The 16792-nt window shown below is 36.5% G+C and overlaps 4 protein-coding genes across 4 annotated transcripts; 3 read left to right on the top strand and 1 right to left on the bottom strand.

Annotated features, from left to right (window-relative positions):
- The first annotated feature begins 324 nt into the window (after positions 1-324).
- Positions 325-2073, top strand: LOC103943922 (profilin-2). The gene is made up of 3 exons (XM_009354298.3): positions 325-828; positions 1371-1508; positions 1696-2073. The coding sequence occupies exons 1-3, from the start codon at positions 700-702 to the stop codon at positions 1828-1830; spliced, it is 402 nt and encodes a 133-aa protein (XP_009352573.1). The 5' UTR covers positions 325-699; the 3' UTR covers positions 1831-2073.
- A 2217-nt stretch (positions 2074-4290) lies between these two features.
- Positions 4291-5918, top strand: LOC103943920 (profilin-2). Its single transcript, XM_009354296.3, has 4 exons — positions 4291-4510; positions 4759-4896; positions 5176-5318; positions 5706-5918. Exons 1-3 carry the CDS (start codon positions 4388-4390, stop codon positions 5308-5310), a joined length of 396 nt encoding a protein of 131 aa, XP_009352571.1. The 5' UTR covers positions 4291-4387; the 3' UTR covers positions 5311-5318; positions 5706-5918.
- A 431-nt stretch (positions 5919-6349) lies between these two features.
- LOC103943921 (glucan endo-1,3-beta-glucosidase 13) lies at positions 6350-9146 on the bottom strand. The gene is made up of 4 exons (XM_009354297.3): positions 8878-9146; positions 6858-8141; positions 6736-6766; positions 6350-6640 (listed from the first exon to the last, which is right to left on the bottom strand). Exons 1-4 carry the CDS (start codon positions 8933-8935, stop codon positions 6505-6507), a joined length of 1509 nt encoding a protein of 502 aa, XP_009352572.2. The 5' UTR covers positions 8936-9146; the 3' UTR covers positions 6350-6504.
- A 3151-nt stretch (positions 9147-12297) lies between these two features.
- On the top strand, positions 12298-15815 carry LOC103943916 (mitogen-activated protein kinase kinase 6). Its single transcript, XM_048568632.1, has 8 exons — positions 12298-12580; positions 12981-13063; positions 13653-13793; positions 14519-14743; positions 14852-15034; positions 15132-15355; positions 15443-15488; positions 15586-15815. Exons 1-8 carry the CDS (start codon positions 12493-12495, stop codon positions 15676-15678), a joined length of 1083 nt encoding a protein of 360 aa, XP_048424589.1. The 5' UTR covers positions 12298-12492; the 3' UTR covers positions 15679-15815.
- Positions 15816-16792: the final 977 nt, after the last annotated feature.

Raw genomic sequence — 16792 nt, 5'->3', positions numbered from 1 at the left:
ATGATAATCTCGTTATCAACCTTTATTAGAAATTCTTGGCGCAAAATATTCGTTCTTCAATAAAGAACAGACATGATGATGTCGAAAATGCATCAATAGCGTGTTTACGTATTTCATTGGCAACAATAACATTTACGTGTTATCTATGTCATATTGACAGATTTAAAAACATACATCTATTTCAAAGTCGAACTACAACATTAAACAACTTTTGGTTCTTGGTTGTACAATTTTCTGGGATAGTTTGGAGATTTGAGAGAGAGGGAATAAAGCATTTCTGTTGGCAATTTCAGGCAGGGTAATTGATGGATGGATTTGAGAGGGGAGATTTGGGATAAACTAGCAATATTTCTCCAACAGAAACAGAGGAAAAATGGTCAAATAAGTACAAAGACCAAGGATAAAGCGACACGTGGCAGCATGAAATATGAAGGATAGAGAGAGAATGGAGGTGAGCCATCAGATGAGATCCAGGTTTCTCTCTTTCAAAGCTCTCCCCTCCCCCCACATTTGTCTCTCCTCCCTTTGTTTATAATTTGCTTTCTCAAAACAAACCACAATATTAATAACTCCACCAAACAAACAAATCACTTCCTCCTTCAGAAAAATTCTCACAGCTTTCTGTACACCAACAAACAAGAACACAACAAGCATAACACAAGGCAGACTCTTGCACTACAACATCAGAGGTAATCCAAAATGTCGTGGCAGACCTACGTGGACGACCACTTGATGTGCGATATTGACGGCCAGGGACAGCATCTCACCGCCGCTGCCATCGTCGGTCTTGATGGCAGTGTTTGGGCCAAGAGCTCTTCCTTCCCTCAGGTCCAGCCCTACCTCTCCACCTTTCACTATTTGCGTGCTTTCCTTTGTGCTTTCTTTTTGGACTTGTGTTGCCATATAATATTTGGTTACATCTTCACACTGTGAATAGAGGCCATCTCGAAGCTTGCATAGTCATGATCGACAATCCACGTTCACAATCTGACAACATAGTATATTGTCATCGTTTTCGTTGTATGTTGTTTGGTGTTCAATATAGTTGCATTACATGCTTTACTTCATCTGATCCATATATTCAAAATATCATAAGATATTGAGTTCTTATTGCCACATAATATATGGTTATATTGTCATTATGTGAAGCGAGGACACATTCTCAAGCATATTTTGTCATGATCAATAGTACGTGCTCACAGTTTGACGACGTAATATACTTATATGGCCGTCTTTATTGTATGCTGGTTGGTGTTCAATGTAGCTGATTGCATGCAGCATTGTTAATCTGTGGTTGATCTCTTTCATACAGAAATGCATGTGCTTGTGGATTTAATTAGGGTTCATTATATATCATTCTTCACATGCAGTTTAAGCCAGAGGAGATGACTGGTATCAACAAGGATTTCGAGGAACCGGGCCACCTTGCTCCAACTGGCTTGCACCTTGGAGGCACAAAGTACATGGTAATCCAGGGAGAGCCTGGCGCTGTCATTCGTGGAAAGAAGGTACGAGCCTCCCATATTGTCAATAATGTATCAATAACATATCAATACATTTTGTTAACTATAATGATGTCAACACATCATGGATTTCATATCAACAATTTGTTCTTTTGTCTGTTCCATAGTCGGACTACACATACTTATTGCACAACTTTTAGACTAAGATCTCCTTTGTAATTGGTTTTTTTAGGGCTCTGGAGGAATCACCATAAAGAAAACTGGGCAAGCTCTAGTATTTGGAATCTATGAAGAACCAGTGACTCCAGGGCAGTGCAACATGGTTGTTGAGAGGTTGGGCGATTACCTTGTTGATCAGGGCCTGTAGGCTAAATAATATTCTACCATGTTCATGATCTCCTAGCATTCAATTTTGGATCTTATTTTTCTTTTTGTTTTGGGGTTTTGGTTCCCAGTTTGCATCTCCTTCATCCAAAACCCTAAAAACTGGTGGTGAAGTTGTTGCAGACAAACCATGTGACAAGGACTAAAAGCAGTTTGGTGTTTGAAATTGTTTGAATATTGCATAAGCTCTATATTTTCATGATATATTTTTGTATCCTTTTATTCCCTCCGTATTTCCCTTAATCTCTTGGAGTTTTTCTTAAAGAATCTTTATCTGGCAAAAGCTTGCCAGCACATATTTGAAGCGCTGGTTGTGAATTTATGATTTGGTTTTTTATTTTTCTCACAAAAGTTATGAGATGTGCTCGCGACATGTTTGGTACAATAATGAATCAAACAACTAGTTGCATTGCATATAAAGAAGAACGTGTCGACGAGACGAGGGAAACTTATTTACAGCATAAACATCATTTTAATAGTACTTTTAAGTTAATAACATGCATCAATCATGTTAACTTTTTTATATAACAATACGTCATAGACTTAATATATTGCATATGTGACATCCCGATTGCATAAAACAATACTTAGTCATTGATGCACTTGCATGTAACATTGCTAGTTGGCAACCAATGGTCTTCAAAGACTAAATCCTTCCATTTTGGCGTTTGATTAATGGTTTTGCTGGCAAGGGAATATTTATCATCATTTTTTATTTTAATGGTGGGAAAATCCACCATCATGGATTGCCATGCTTTCCTCAGAAATAAGAAGACCTCAGATATTGCAAGTTGCTGCATGTCCTCACATGTCATAGGGAATACCTCCTAATTAAAAAAGAAAGAATTCTCCTTTGGGAAAGTGACGGGACAGAAAATCTAAGTTAACTGTTAGGGTTAAGAAAAAGATGAACAAATCAAAAGTATTTTTACCAGAAAGAAACAAACAAGAGTAAGACTAGGATAGACAGAGATTCTCCTAAGCGTGGCCTTTTTTCATAATTTATTTTATCCTTTTGTAGCTTTAAGCTTTGTCGTTGGGAAAGAACACAGATCATGGTTTTTATATTATAGGAGCAAATAGGTGTAAAATTTGAAGCATTTCTTAAAAAAATAAAAATTGAAAATTGAATAGATTTGGAGCAAAAATAGCAAAGAAGATGTTGAAAAATATTACATCGGCATATAATAATAAAAAAATGACGTATTCTTTTACTTTAATCAAATTACCAAAACTGAAGTGTAAAAGAAGGCTGGACTTTAGACGTCAAAATTGACGCCAAATAAATTTTTTGTTTTTAACAAAGGCACTCAACGTGCCTTACATTAAATGATAGTATATTCAAATGTTTTTGTTGCTTTTAAACCAGTAAATACACAACTTTTATTATTTTTGTTTGAAAAAAAAAAACATAAATGAAGCGATAAATTTTAACATATTGGGTGAAAAAAAAAATGTTGACAAGATGTCAAATAACCAAGTTAACCATCAAATTGAATTTTGATGTTTTAAATTTGACGTCTCCTTTGAAGATGCTTTAAGAGAACCTAAAGTAGTTTAATGTTCTAAATTTCATACTCTTATGCCGATGGGATGAATTTGTTTGGCATATTTCCTATGTGCTATTTTTGCATTTGCAAAAGAAATATAAGCAAAATGCACACAAGAGGGTGGATGTGTTACATCAATTTCATGCATTTATTCATGCATGTGGGGTTGATATGAAACGGACATGACATCTAACTTACCAAAAAATGCACATTATCATAAAAAGATACTAATTATCATGGAATAGCTCAGTGGTTGAGAATAAATTTTAGACCTATACTCAACACGACACATCCTTCATTTAATTCATGACGCTAGTGAATCATACGATGATGGCTAATGTGTGAGTCTTCCTGACCTTCGAAAGGATGGACTGCCATAACAAAATTATCGATGGGTCCATTTAAAAAAAAATCATATGAAAGATACGAGACATTGTCACGTGAGTATATTGTTCGAACTCTATAATTAATTAACATTTGAGCGTCGTCTCACGTTGCATTAATTTTGTATCTTCCATCCCACATTAGAGAACTCTCGTATTCTTAATTTCTAAGAAATATAGAACTTTTGAAGTTGCAATTATATTACAAATGAGATAATTTTCACAAGATCAAAGATAAAAGAAGTAATATAGTCCTTAATAATCACACAAATTTCAACTATATGCTTACAAGTTATATTGAATACATAATATCTCCTAAATTTGTTTTTTAAGGGGGGAAATCATTTAATACATCCTTAATATTTTTTTATAAGAAAAAAAGGTAAAAATATTCAGAATTTAAAGAGATTCACCCTTCGGACAAAAAATAAATTAAAATTTAGAAAAAGAAAAAGTATGTAAAAACTGCGTGCGCAGCCTGGGAGTATAGAAGACAGAGGGTTGAAACGAGAGCTGAATTTCCTCCGCAGCACCCCAAAACCTCCGATTCAGCAGCAAATCCCACCAGACACACGAAAACCTACGAGAAACCTCAAAAAACAGCAACATGTCTTGGCAAACGTACGTCGATGACCATCTGTTGTGCGAAATCGAAGGCAACCACCTCTCCGCCGCAGCCATCATCGGCCACGACGGCAGCGTCTGGGCCCAGAGCGCCACCTTCCCTCAGGTACCCATCATTTTTTTCACTCTCTTCCTATAAAACACCTCAAAATTTCAATTTTTATAATCCCATCTTGCTTAAAGCTTAGATTTTTGGTGGGCAAGTCAAAGTTTGATCCGGTAAACAAATCGATTTGTGCGATCTTTGATCTGGGTTTTTATCTAACCACATCGTAGGATGCCGTAATTTGATAAAGATTAGTGCTTGATTATTGATTGGTTAGTGTTTTGGTTGTTATTGTTTGGGACAATTAGTTGAAGCCTGAGGAGGTGACTGGCATTATGAATGACTTCAATGAACCGGGTTCACTTGCTCCGACCGGGCTGTATCTTGGAGGGACCAAATACATGGTGATCCAGGGTGAACCAGGAGTTGTGATTCGAGGAAAGAAGGTAATATTTGTCGCTTAATTTGATCCATTCGTTTCCAATACTTACAAACCACATGCACGATTCATGCCTATGTATTTTGGTTTTGGGAAATACGCACAAATTGAACTGGTTACATAACATGTATGGAGATGGGTATATAACACGGTTTAGTGATTCGTTATTGGATGTTACTGTTACTCCATTTCTATTTTTATTGAAAGTTTATAGTAATCGTTCGTGTTTCCCTTCGTTTTTTGTTTTCATGGTTCTTGATCTGGGTTTGTGTCACTTTAATCGCAGGGCCCTGGTGGTGTCACTGTGAAGAAGAGCACTATGGCTTTGTTGATCGGGATTTATGATGAGCCGATGACTGCTGGCCAATGCAATATGGTTGTCGAGAGGCTTGGGGATTATCTCATTGAGCAGGGTCTCTAGTTACCTTGGTATGTTGTTTGTTCTTTTACTTGAGAGAAACTTACCGACAGGCCAATCAAGATCTTCCATTGCAAAATATAAAATATATGCAGATGCAGTGCTTGTTTGGATGTGCATTTTTGCTCACCGCCTTTAAGCAGCGGTGAACATTTTCATCACATTAATCACCATTGGATGAGTTTGATTTACTCTATTTGCCACATAAATCTCAAATTTAAACTCATCCGATGACACTTAATATGGTGGTAATGCTCACAACTTAAGAGTGGTAATATGACCATGGTGCATCCTAGTTTGGGCAAGTTCTTATGCTTTTGGTTAGGTAAATCTTCATGATTTCTATAGAAGTGTTCATCTACTCATCCTGACTGGCTGCCGGAAATGTTTTGCTGCAGTGAGAAGAAAAACTACCTGTATTGCTAGCGTTGGAACCTCTTGCAGAAACAATATTGGGTGCTTGAGAAGTGATGATTATGGTCTTGTGTTATTGTCTTTGTACTTTGATGATTTGTATTGTATGATTTTCAAGCGAGGTACTTGTCCAATGGATTTCAGTAATGGATGTTGGAAATTGATTTGCATGATTTATAGAAAATTTATTTTTATCATGGTTTTTCTCTGGTTTTCAGTAAATGGTTCTCTGTTTACAAGAGATATGATCCCGGCATAACACCGTTGGATTCAGAATCTGCGTGTATGAAAGTCCAAATTTCATAGCATGGTTTCTTGGAGATTTCTTAGAATTGTTTCTTGGTGACGATTCTGGTAACATTTGGTTTGAAGATACTTGTTTCCGGTGTAGTCTCCGGCTTCAGTTGAGGTGGTGGTGGTGGCATAAGTTACAGGCAGGGTTAGTGTGTCGAGGCAATACCGAAGTGTATGCATGAAACTTTAGTATTGCCTTGACACACTGCAGATGTATATCGTAGCTACGTCGACTCGTCCTCTCCAACTGAGGTGTGAAGTTCAAACATAAGATGCAACATCTTTAGTTCAAACTTAAGCCTCTGCAAAAATATGTAATTCGTGTCATCCCATCTTCAGAAGACAAACGCTATCATACAAAACTTAGGGAGCAGTTTGATGTTCAGCAATTACAATTCTTTCCCTTGAAAACGGGGCAACAACTTTCAAAAACCAACACCGCTCCCTGCATTACACTAATCACCGGAATACAAGAATCGCCAATCGCCATTATCTGCTCTCCGCGGAAAGGAATGACATCAAAGTCACCAGAAGGCAACTAAAAATCCATGCTTGAACTCCGTTCCTCGTGGAAGAGGAGGTAGAAGATATTGCAGTCGTATTACTTGATACGGTTTTGTTGCTCCTGTGCGAAAGTTGCAAAAGAAGAAAAGATCGGTAAATATGGAGTGCAAAATTGACAAACAGAATTCGTAGGGTTTTTGTTTATACAAAACTTACCCAGTAGTCATATAGATGCAGTTGTCATAGCCTGCACAAGCGGAGGAAGATTAGTTAGTTTTCAGCGAGACCTGTTAAAGAAATCTGGCTTAAAAGCAGGGCTTGGATCCGTGAATACGTACTTGGGTTCTTATCGACCTTGATCCCTGTACCTCCGAAACTGCAAGCAATATCAGTAGCCCCATTTTGCTGGTAATAAGTGTTGAATGCAAACGATGCGTGAGCCACTGTATTATCTGGCTCGAAACAAGGCTGGCTAGGCTGAATAGCTCTACAGTCCACATTCCCAGGACCACAAGCCCAATCCAAGGCATTCTGCAAGTCGAGTTCAGAAGCCTTACTCGAAGCAATGCACCAAGTTGTCGTTGTTGTTCCATTTGAACTGGTAACATTAGTCTCTGTAGTCATATCCACGGAACCTTTTCCTGTGAAATCCAGGTTGTAGACGCTAGTCTGGTCCGGGTAAAATAGCCCCCAGTTCCTCTCAGATTCCAACCCTGGCTTCCTATTTTCGTTGAACAAAGAGAAGATGTACACATCCAGCCTCTCTCCAGGCTTTGCGGGAGTACCAGTATCGTTGATGACATGTCGAATCAAATTGGTATTGTAAGTTTGGGCATTATCAGGAGTTGCAGCTGTCTCTTTAGGCGATCCTTTCGAAGGCCAGCCCGTCTCAGTGACCATGACTTTGATTGTTTTGAAATTCAGGGCCATCAGCGCGTAATATATAGCGTCAATCTGAGCATCGAGCATGTTAGTGTATAGCAAACCAGTGTTCGGATCAATAACTTCTGACGATGCCTCAAATAGAGCGTAATCCAAAGTGCCATTGCTTGGAGAATCTCTGTAAGCATAGTATGGATAAATATCAACCATGAAGGGCGACTGGTTTTCGGCAAGGAATTCCAACAGCGGTTTCAGGAAAGACGCATGGCTGCTATTAAAAGCCCCTGCTGAGGGAGGGAATGATCGGGACAGAACTCCGAGGGAATGTGTGCTCGATAATTTGATCTTCTTAGACAGACCAACTTTTTTTAAGGCTGTGAGGACATTTCTCATGGCCGGCACTACTTGGGCAGAGAAATTACTGGAGCTCTCAGTAACTTCAGCTCCAACTGTTATGTATGTGATCTTCGTTGCTGGGTAGTAAGGAAGGATGCTGTTCTTGAGCCAGGTGTCTGCATTGGATTGGAACTGTGAAAACGCCAATAAATCTGAGTTCGGAACCCCAATCATAAGTTCAACGCCAGTGTTTGCAAAGGCCTTGAGGACTTGTATGTTGGAGTCGTAAATCCTAACATATTTAATATTATGAAGCTGGACAAGCTGTGCCGCTTTGTCAGGCGTAGGAAGATCATCAGCATTTCTTCCATAGCAGATTCCAATAGTACTTCCCCAGCAAACATCTGCCACGAAGATCAACAAGATTCAAACAAATGAACATTCATTCAACTTCGGAAATGTCCGGAAACACAAATATACAAACACCAACTGAAAGATTGTATGACCGTCAACGGATAGTGGTCTAGCAGCCAATGTCTACCATTAAACCCGAAACCGTATTCCCAAGTCCCTCAACTAATTCCTAGTGACAGTTAAACAATGTCAACATGCATTTTACGGAATAATCGCTTCCTCTCAGGAACAATTGCTTCATCAGCTATGAACCCTTTCAATTGCTCAAATTTCAAATTTGAATATTTTCCAATTGACCATACCACATTATATACTTGTTCGTATCAGATCGTATTGTAAATGACCAAAACAAGATAGGGTCCTCAAAACCCCAACAACTTGAATAAAGGATAAAAACAGAGCAAATATAAAAGAAAATCATTAGTTTAAGCTCCTACATTCTTAGAATTTCACTCTGTTGAAAAACGATGGCGAAAAACGAGAAAAAAGATCCCTAAATGGCCAATATTTCCTTTTTGTTTGTGCATAATGTGTGTGAATTTTCTCTTAAAGCACTTTGTGAAACCAAAGATCCAATGGCTAAGAAGCCAAATAAGAAAAACCACTTGTTAAACAAAGAAATCCCAGCTGAAAGCAGTTCAAACACCATCATCAATGCCCACCAAAAGAGAAAGAAAGCAAAAAACGACAGAGATAAATAAGAAGAACCGAGAAAGAAAGACGAACCCAAAAGTATAGGCAGCAGTGAAGTTGCAATGAGAAGCCGGAAGAACCCTCTTCCCATTTGCTCTTTTTCTTTCTTTTCTCAAACAGCTTCTGCTTTTCTCCTTCCTCTCTGAGCTCCAAGCAATCTCTTCAACGTTCTTGTTCCTTCTTGTGAATGGCAACGGCACCTTGGTCCTTTTCCACTTTCCCAAAAGCCTCTTCTCTATCCGTGTGGTTTCTCAGAGCTCGATGGTGAAAGCACTTAAGAATCAACTTATGGTAAGCTAGTAAGCACTTTTGCTTCTACGTATGTATAGGTAGGGACTTTCTTGAGTTACTACACATATTTTAACTGCTAAATTTTTATTTAAAAATATAAAAATATAAATTTAGCAGTTAAAATATAACCGGAACTTCGGAATACCTAGGAACTTTCTTTATTATTAGACCAAATCTAACTTTAGGTTAAATGTTATTTTTTAGGTTTTATTCTTCTCTCAAATTCAACTTAACTCATGCTAAATGTATGGGTTAAAAGCTAAAAGCCAAACAAAGCTAAATTTCCCTTAGGATTTAGCCCAAAAAATGGGGTGGGCACCACCAACGGGACTCCATCCACATGGGCATGTCTCATGGAATTTATTGAATCCAACAGCTGAGATCGAATATAATCAAATCTAACGGCAAAAAAAAGATCTAACAACCCGAATTTAAATTCAATGGTTAAAATAATTAAAAAATTATTTAACTCAAAATTCATCTAAATTTAGTGATTTTTTAAAATTTATCAGAATTTAAATATTTTTAGATTAAAATGTTCATAAAATTAAATTATGATAGTGTACATAATTAAAAAAAAAAAGTAGCTTGAAAGAAAAAATTAACCTAAATTTATAATTTAATAATCTTAAAGTAAAAAAATTTAGATCATAAAGATTAGGATAGAAAAATTGTTTCTGGATTAAAAATTTTAGATTTGAATCCAAGGGTGAAGATGGTGTTAGGTACAGGTTTAGAGCTCAGTTATTAGTAGGGGAGGAAGCTTTTCAGGGTTTTTAGTGCTTGTGTCAGCAGAAGGACCGGACTTGGCAGTTTAGTATAAAATCTAGTTAATTCAAAGGCATCGGGTCCGGAAGTAACTTTGCATGTCTCAGTGGTAGGTTCTGCTTCGCACTGTTTATTTTAATCCTTAAATATGTACTGCTGGTTAAGCTGCTACTGTTGGGTTTCTGTATGTAGTTGCTAAATGCCAAACAAACGGTCCCATTCCACCAAGGGATTCTGCTTACTTCCATTGTATATAGAATATTAGAATATTAAAAGTGATAACTGCAGGTAAAACATATCTTTGTCTCTAGCTTTTTGGATTTTGGTCTGCTATAGGTAAATCTAGGAGAACTACATGTATTACAAGTTTTGTAGTTTATCTATCAACTATCTACCGACCGTTAGATTTTCAACCTACGGTGAAAGATGTGTCGGGTGGTTTTACGAATTTAATACCTAAATTTAGTTGATTAAAAAGAAAGAAAAGAATATTTAAGCGTTAAATTTTTATTGATGAAAAATCACTTGGCATAAGTGTCGGATACCGCTAAAAATTTCTCCTATACTAACTAGTTGTTAATAAAAAGAGTCCTCCGTCTTCACGTACGTTATGAGAAATGTTGATAACCGTCTTGCTTGGACCTTTCGTTTACTTTCTTGGCTCTTTTTATGTTATGTTGTTTGATGATCAAAATCGTCTCTTTTCTATATCACCCTTTATATATCAACTCTTCAATCAATCAAATCATAAATCCTTTAACCGTTTGATTAATGTCGTCAAATCTAAGTATTCAAATAAGAAACATGGGTTGTCTATATGACTAAACGATTTTGGGTTTAATTAAATTTTGGCAGAGATGATCATTAAATGGTAATCAATAAATTAGACGGTTTAGATAATCCTTCAACATTGTAGATGAGAAGAAGAGTCAAGAGGAAGAACGAGAATATCCAAATGAGAATGTTGCTAGCATTATTCTTACGTTATAATCTGTTATTTGTATATAAAAAAGAATAATTCCCCCGGGGTCCACCTTAAACCAAATGTTTTTTTGACTCTCCTCTCAATCTCATACCTGACTATGTGTAATAAATTTTTATGCTTAATGCGTGTATTACTTTAAATGAGTTACATGAAGCACATGTAAGCAAACTCGGTCGCTCTCATACCATGACAATAATTTAAATTCCACCTATAAATTAATTGGCGATAAAAAAAATAACCAAATTCCTTATAAACTTATGTAAGGTTTCTTAACTTTTCTTTCTTAAACTAAAGGGAAATGGCATGCTATGTACATTTCTTTTAATATTTGGATTTTGAACTGAATGAATTAAAGGAGAATAGAAAGAGAAAAAAGAAATTGTAGTTGTGCGGATATCATTTTCGTATATATGTAGTGAATTTATTTCACCATCTTCAAGCTTTGTTGTTTAGCGTACTAAGTTTTCTTGATAGTTTCTTTCTTTTGTTGGTTAATTATGTCTGCTCCTCGTCTAAATTGATATATTTATCAGGATTCCATATATATGGAATCATCATGTCCATCTCTTCGACATGGATCGATCCACAACGATATATGTTCAATTTTTTACACCTCAAAATCTGTCATTGATTGTCTAGTTTAATTAGGTTTTTAATGAATTATATTCCGCTTAATTTATAAGTGGGAGGTTTTTTGCAAAACAAGAAGGTCTCTTAAGAAATTTCGAGCTACTTAATAATTAACATCCATGGCTTGAAACTAGTTCTTACCTAAGTATTTCAAAAACAAGTGAACATCCATGACTGCAACTAACGATTTCTTTTCTTGTATAATTGAACGTCAACTTTGGAAGACAATTACCATTTCTTAGGCTGGAATGATGAAACTATGGTTTCGCATCATTTAGGTAAAGGTACGTTCTTGTTCGTCCCGTTCTTACGGATGTTTCAGTTGCAATCTCACTGAAAGGATATTGAAAGAAAGAAAATTTTGGAATTGATCGTTTATCATTTATACTTGTAATTTGCATTGTTTACTGAATTTGTTAAGTAAGTTGGGTTACAAACTTATTTGTTAAGGTTATTACTATTACTGTTGGTTCGACAAAGAAAAGAGTGTAAAAATTATCAGCACCATAGTGACTGACCATAATATGACAAGAAAATATTCTATTAAGTTAAATTTTAGTTGCATTTTGTTGATTATAACACGACATTAAAAAACCTAAGGATGCAATTAAGATAACGTGATAAAAGTAGATTCACATATACATAACAAGTGAATTATTGACTACATAATAGGAACGGAATTAAGATGATATTCAAATTCGTACATAATACATAAACGACTGACAATAACATAGTTCTCGTTTTTCAAAGCTATCATCACAACGTATAATAGAATTTCCAAGACTAATTACAACGGAAAGAAAAACAAAAGGTAAACAAATTTTCATAATAGTTTTCGCGGTCTGATCGTTTGAATTTCTCTATTACTTTCATTCCGTTAAACCCATCTGGGCCATCTCCACAAAATTGAAAAAATCCAATTCTCTGCCTGGAACCCTAGCTAGCAACCAGTTCAAAGTCCAATAGCACCAAGGATGAAGACTAAGACGCCATTGAATTTGAACTTGAAGCAGCTGAAGCTCAATGTCCCAGCTCAAGAAGCCAACATCAAGTCCTTTCTGTCAGTCACTCTCTCTCTCTCTCTCTCTCTTCTGTGTGTAAGATTTGCATCTTTCATCCGTCTTGTCCTAAATTTCAATTCTTGATTAGGTTTTTCATTTGGGTTCTGAGAGAATGGAGGGAATTACAAAGGAAATTGCTTTTCAAGAAACAAAAGAAATCTTGGAATTTTTTTGCACTTTAAAGTTTAGGTCTTTCAGTATCAGCTGGGAATATATATAATTTGGGTTTCTGGGTTTAACTGGAAAAATTCATAATTTGGGATTTTATAATTTTGATTACCAAATGCTATTAATTAACTTCCTTAAATTGACCCCCTTTGAATGGAAAGTCCTCTTTGTATTTAGGTTTGTTATGAAATTTCCCAGCTTTGACAATGCTGTATTTTGTTGAATTTCAGGACCTGCCAGTGGCACATTTCATGACGGCGATCTGCGTCTGAACCAGAAAGGATTGCGGCTTATATCTGAAGAGAAGGAGACCCCGGTAAGTTTAATTTCAGATTTCCATCTTTTTATTTTTTATCTTTGATCTTACATTGATGTTGAACCATTTGATATGTTTCTCATCCCAAATTTGGTAGTTAGGGGTGATGAAATTCGGAGACCTTAATGTTTCCACCCGGATAAAATTAGGCTTAATTTTGTTAAGCTTCCCACTGCAGAAGCATGATTGGTGAATTTACAGCGATGATAAAGAGCTGCTCTTGAATTCCAAGTTATTTCAACATCATCATTTGATTTTAGTGTTCTTGGATGGAGATTTTGATTTCATCCAGAACATGTATCGAATTTGTCTATCCAACTTATAAGTATTAAAGTTCACAAGTCCTATGCTTATGCTTTAAATCTCCGAGGATTGATTTTGCATCCTAAGTTATCAGGGCTGACTTTTTATGTTGGTGTGTTTTTGCATGCTTCAATGAACACACGCTCGGCGTTCTTGTATTTTGATGTATATAAGTGCTATTATCTGCACAGAAATGTCCTTGTGAATGTTTTCATAATAAATAAATTTTCATGCTTACTATATGGTGTATAGACACAATATGATTAATTGCCTGTTTGGTATGTAGGATCAATCTTCTGACAGTAAGGAGCTCAACTTTGAAATTACATTGGAAGACCTTGAGACTATCAAAGTTATCGGGAAGGGAAGTGGTGGTGTAGTACAACTTGTTCGTCATAAATGGGTCGGAACACTATTCGCCTTGAAGGTCAGTGGACTAGCAGTCTAGCAAAGACAACTGCTGTCTTATCCTTTATGTACTTGCCTTTATCGTGTTATGTCATATTTGATCTGTTTCTTTTGTGATGCAAATTGATATAGTCTGGTTTCACATGAGGTATGAGAAGAAATTTTCTCTTTGAACCACAAGGCTTATGTGCAGATTACAGATTGTAATAGATGTTTTAACATTGCTCTGTGAGCTAAAGGTTTGATTTAGTTAAGGATTCAAGTGGAATGGATATTAACTTAAGAGAGTTGATGTGTTATGCATACCAGAACAATGTAGTGATGAACGGAGGGAAAAAAAGCATTCATTCACTTATTTTGGCAATTCTTTGAAATGAATAAAGAAATTTTGATGTTTATAAAAATCGTTTTAGCAAAGACTTGGGGGAATTGCAACCAATAGGACTTTTTTAATCCTCCCTTCCCAGAAAGAGCGTGATATTCTTCTGTACCGTACTGTCCAGTTATATCTACCTCTTAGTTATTGCTTGTTAGAACTGTGATCCTCGTTAACTATTTCAGTTTTCACCCTAATACTTGCATGGCATCGTTCTCTTATCTTGGTTATAAATGTGGCTGGTCTTTCCGAGTAAAAAGTTGATGCGATGAGTATCAGATGCAATTAGGACATTGTGGCTCTTAGTTTGTGGAGTTATATATCTCATAGCTGTTTTACTAGGATTTCTTTCTCATTGTGTTCTCCAGGTGATCCAGATGAACATACAAGAGGAAATTCGTAAACAGATTGTGCAGGAGCTAAAAATAAACCAAGCAGCACAATGTCCACATGTGGTGGTTTGTCACCACTCATTCTATCACAACGGGGCCATTTCTCTTGTGTTAGAATACATGAATCGGGGATCTCTTGCAGATGTGATCGGACAAGTTAATACAATTCTTGAACCATATCTTGCAGTCGTTTGTAAACAGGTATACAAGCGTATCTTTTAAATTATATGTCAGTTCTTAAATCACTCGGAACCTGTTTGCAGAAGTCCCGTTTTACCCTTAGCTCAAAGATCTATACTTATGCATCAGGTTTTACAAGGTCTTGTCTATCTGCATAACGAAAGGCATGTAATACATAGAGACATAAAACCGTCCAACCTGCTTGTAAACCATGAAGGGCAGGTAAAGATTACTGATTTCGGTGTGAGTGCTTCACTAGCTAGCTCTATGGGTCTAAGAGACACATTTGTTGGTACTTACAATTACATGTCGGTAAGTAATCCACTTTTCCCCACCTTTTGTTTCACATGTAATTACCCAAAACCATTGAACGTGACTCATGAAACTATGACATTACTTTGTCTTTCAGCCGGAGAGAATTAGCGGGAGTACTTATGACTATAGTTGTGATATTTGGAGTTTAGGTTTGGTGGTACTGGAGTGTGCGATCGGGAGGTTTCCTTACATGCAATCTGAAGATCAACAAAGCTGGCCAAGCTTTTATGAGCTTTTGGAGGCAATTGTGGAAAGTCCACCACCTTCAGCTCCTCCGGATCAGTTCTCCCCCGAGTTCTGTTCTTTCGTGTCTGCCTGGTAATTAACATATTACTTGCACTATTCACCTTGAACATATCAAATAGACTGCAATGTGACTGTTTATATTTCTTATTCGATTTGCAGCATACAGAAGGATCCTCAACACAGATCATCATGTTTGGACCTTTTGGTTAGTAAGCCGCTGTTTTTCTTTTCTTGTTTTGAAAAAATTTGGGTTTTATTTTCGCGGTCATAATTTTGATAGAGATGTCACTTCATCCTTTCAGAGTCACCCGTTCATCAAGAAGTTCGAAGACAAAGACATTGATCTCGAGATTCTGGTTGGCAGCTTAGAACCTCCTGTAAATTTTCCTAGATAGTTTGTCACTGCAATGTAACATTTGAGAATAACAACATTGTTTTCCCCCATACGTATCAGTGTTCAGTTTTGATCAAACCATCACATGAATTCTCCTGCAGTAACTACAGCTTTTCATTCACAATATTTGTCCTTGCATATTGAGAATAATCTTCAGTTGGCAGATGCTTTGCTTGCCATTGTTTAGTTCATATTCTTGTGAGGCCCATCACGAAAACGTTTAGCAAGAATGTATGATTACGTTATCCGTAGGACAACTACAGCTCTCACAAAAAGTAGGAATTCTTGCAATTTGGTTCCGTAGCCTCACCTATTCGAGCGAGCTTGTAGATGACGTGATTGGAACGTCTTCCTGAAAATCTTCTCCCATATTAATATAATTATATTTAATATAATGTTTCCAAAATTACAATATCATGCTATATCCCATGATTTCAATCAAGATTCAAGGAAAAGTAGGTAGTATGATGAACAAAAGGAGACCAAAGCTCCATGTCTTCACCATACCATAACAAGATGATGTCACATCAGTCGTATGGATATTTTTTTAGAAAAACTAATGAAACATGGTTTGAAAACTTTGAGTTTTAACGATAAGGATAAAATAAAGGGTAAAGTGAATAGTATCAAGATTGATTTTTTAGTGTAAAAATATGATTTTTCGTTAAAGTGAATAGTACGAGAGCTTTTTGTTAAAGTTCCCTATTTTTTTTGGTCAAGTCCTATGGGTATATATGATCCTCATTCATATTTTCATGCGTAAACACCCATTCTATAAAGAAATGTGATATCCACACACCTTTTTTTTACTTCTCACACACCCTTCTAATTTTCGGCCGTCGGATTGGATGAATTGAAAAAGATCAACGGACAGAAATTAACAAAAGGTGTGTGAGAAGTAAAATGAGATGTGTGAATAACACATCCCTTCTATAAATAGAAAAGAAGAATGCTGACCCAAAATAGATGAGGTAGGAGGGGTGGTGGGGGTAGGGATGGGTCAGTCAGTGCCATCAATCTAGGGTTTTTCTGTGGGCTTCTATATAAAAAAAACACCATTAAATTAGAGAGGCTTTTTTGGTCCAACAGATTTGGCAATCCTGACCCAAAATAAA

The sequence above is a fragment of a genome, unplaced genomic scaffold (assembly GCF_019419815.1).
Source record: "Pyrus x bretschneideri cultivar Hongxiangsu unplaced genomic scaffold, Pyrus_bretschneideri_v1 Contig1, whole genome shotgun sequence".
Classification (NCBI taxonomy): domain Eukaryota; kingdom Viridiplantae; phylum Streptophyta; class Magnoliopsida; order Rosales; family Rosaceae; genus Pyrus; species Pyrus x bretschneideri.
This window is presented reverse-complemented; position numbering and strand designations above follow the sequence as displayed.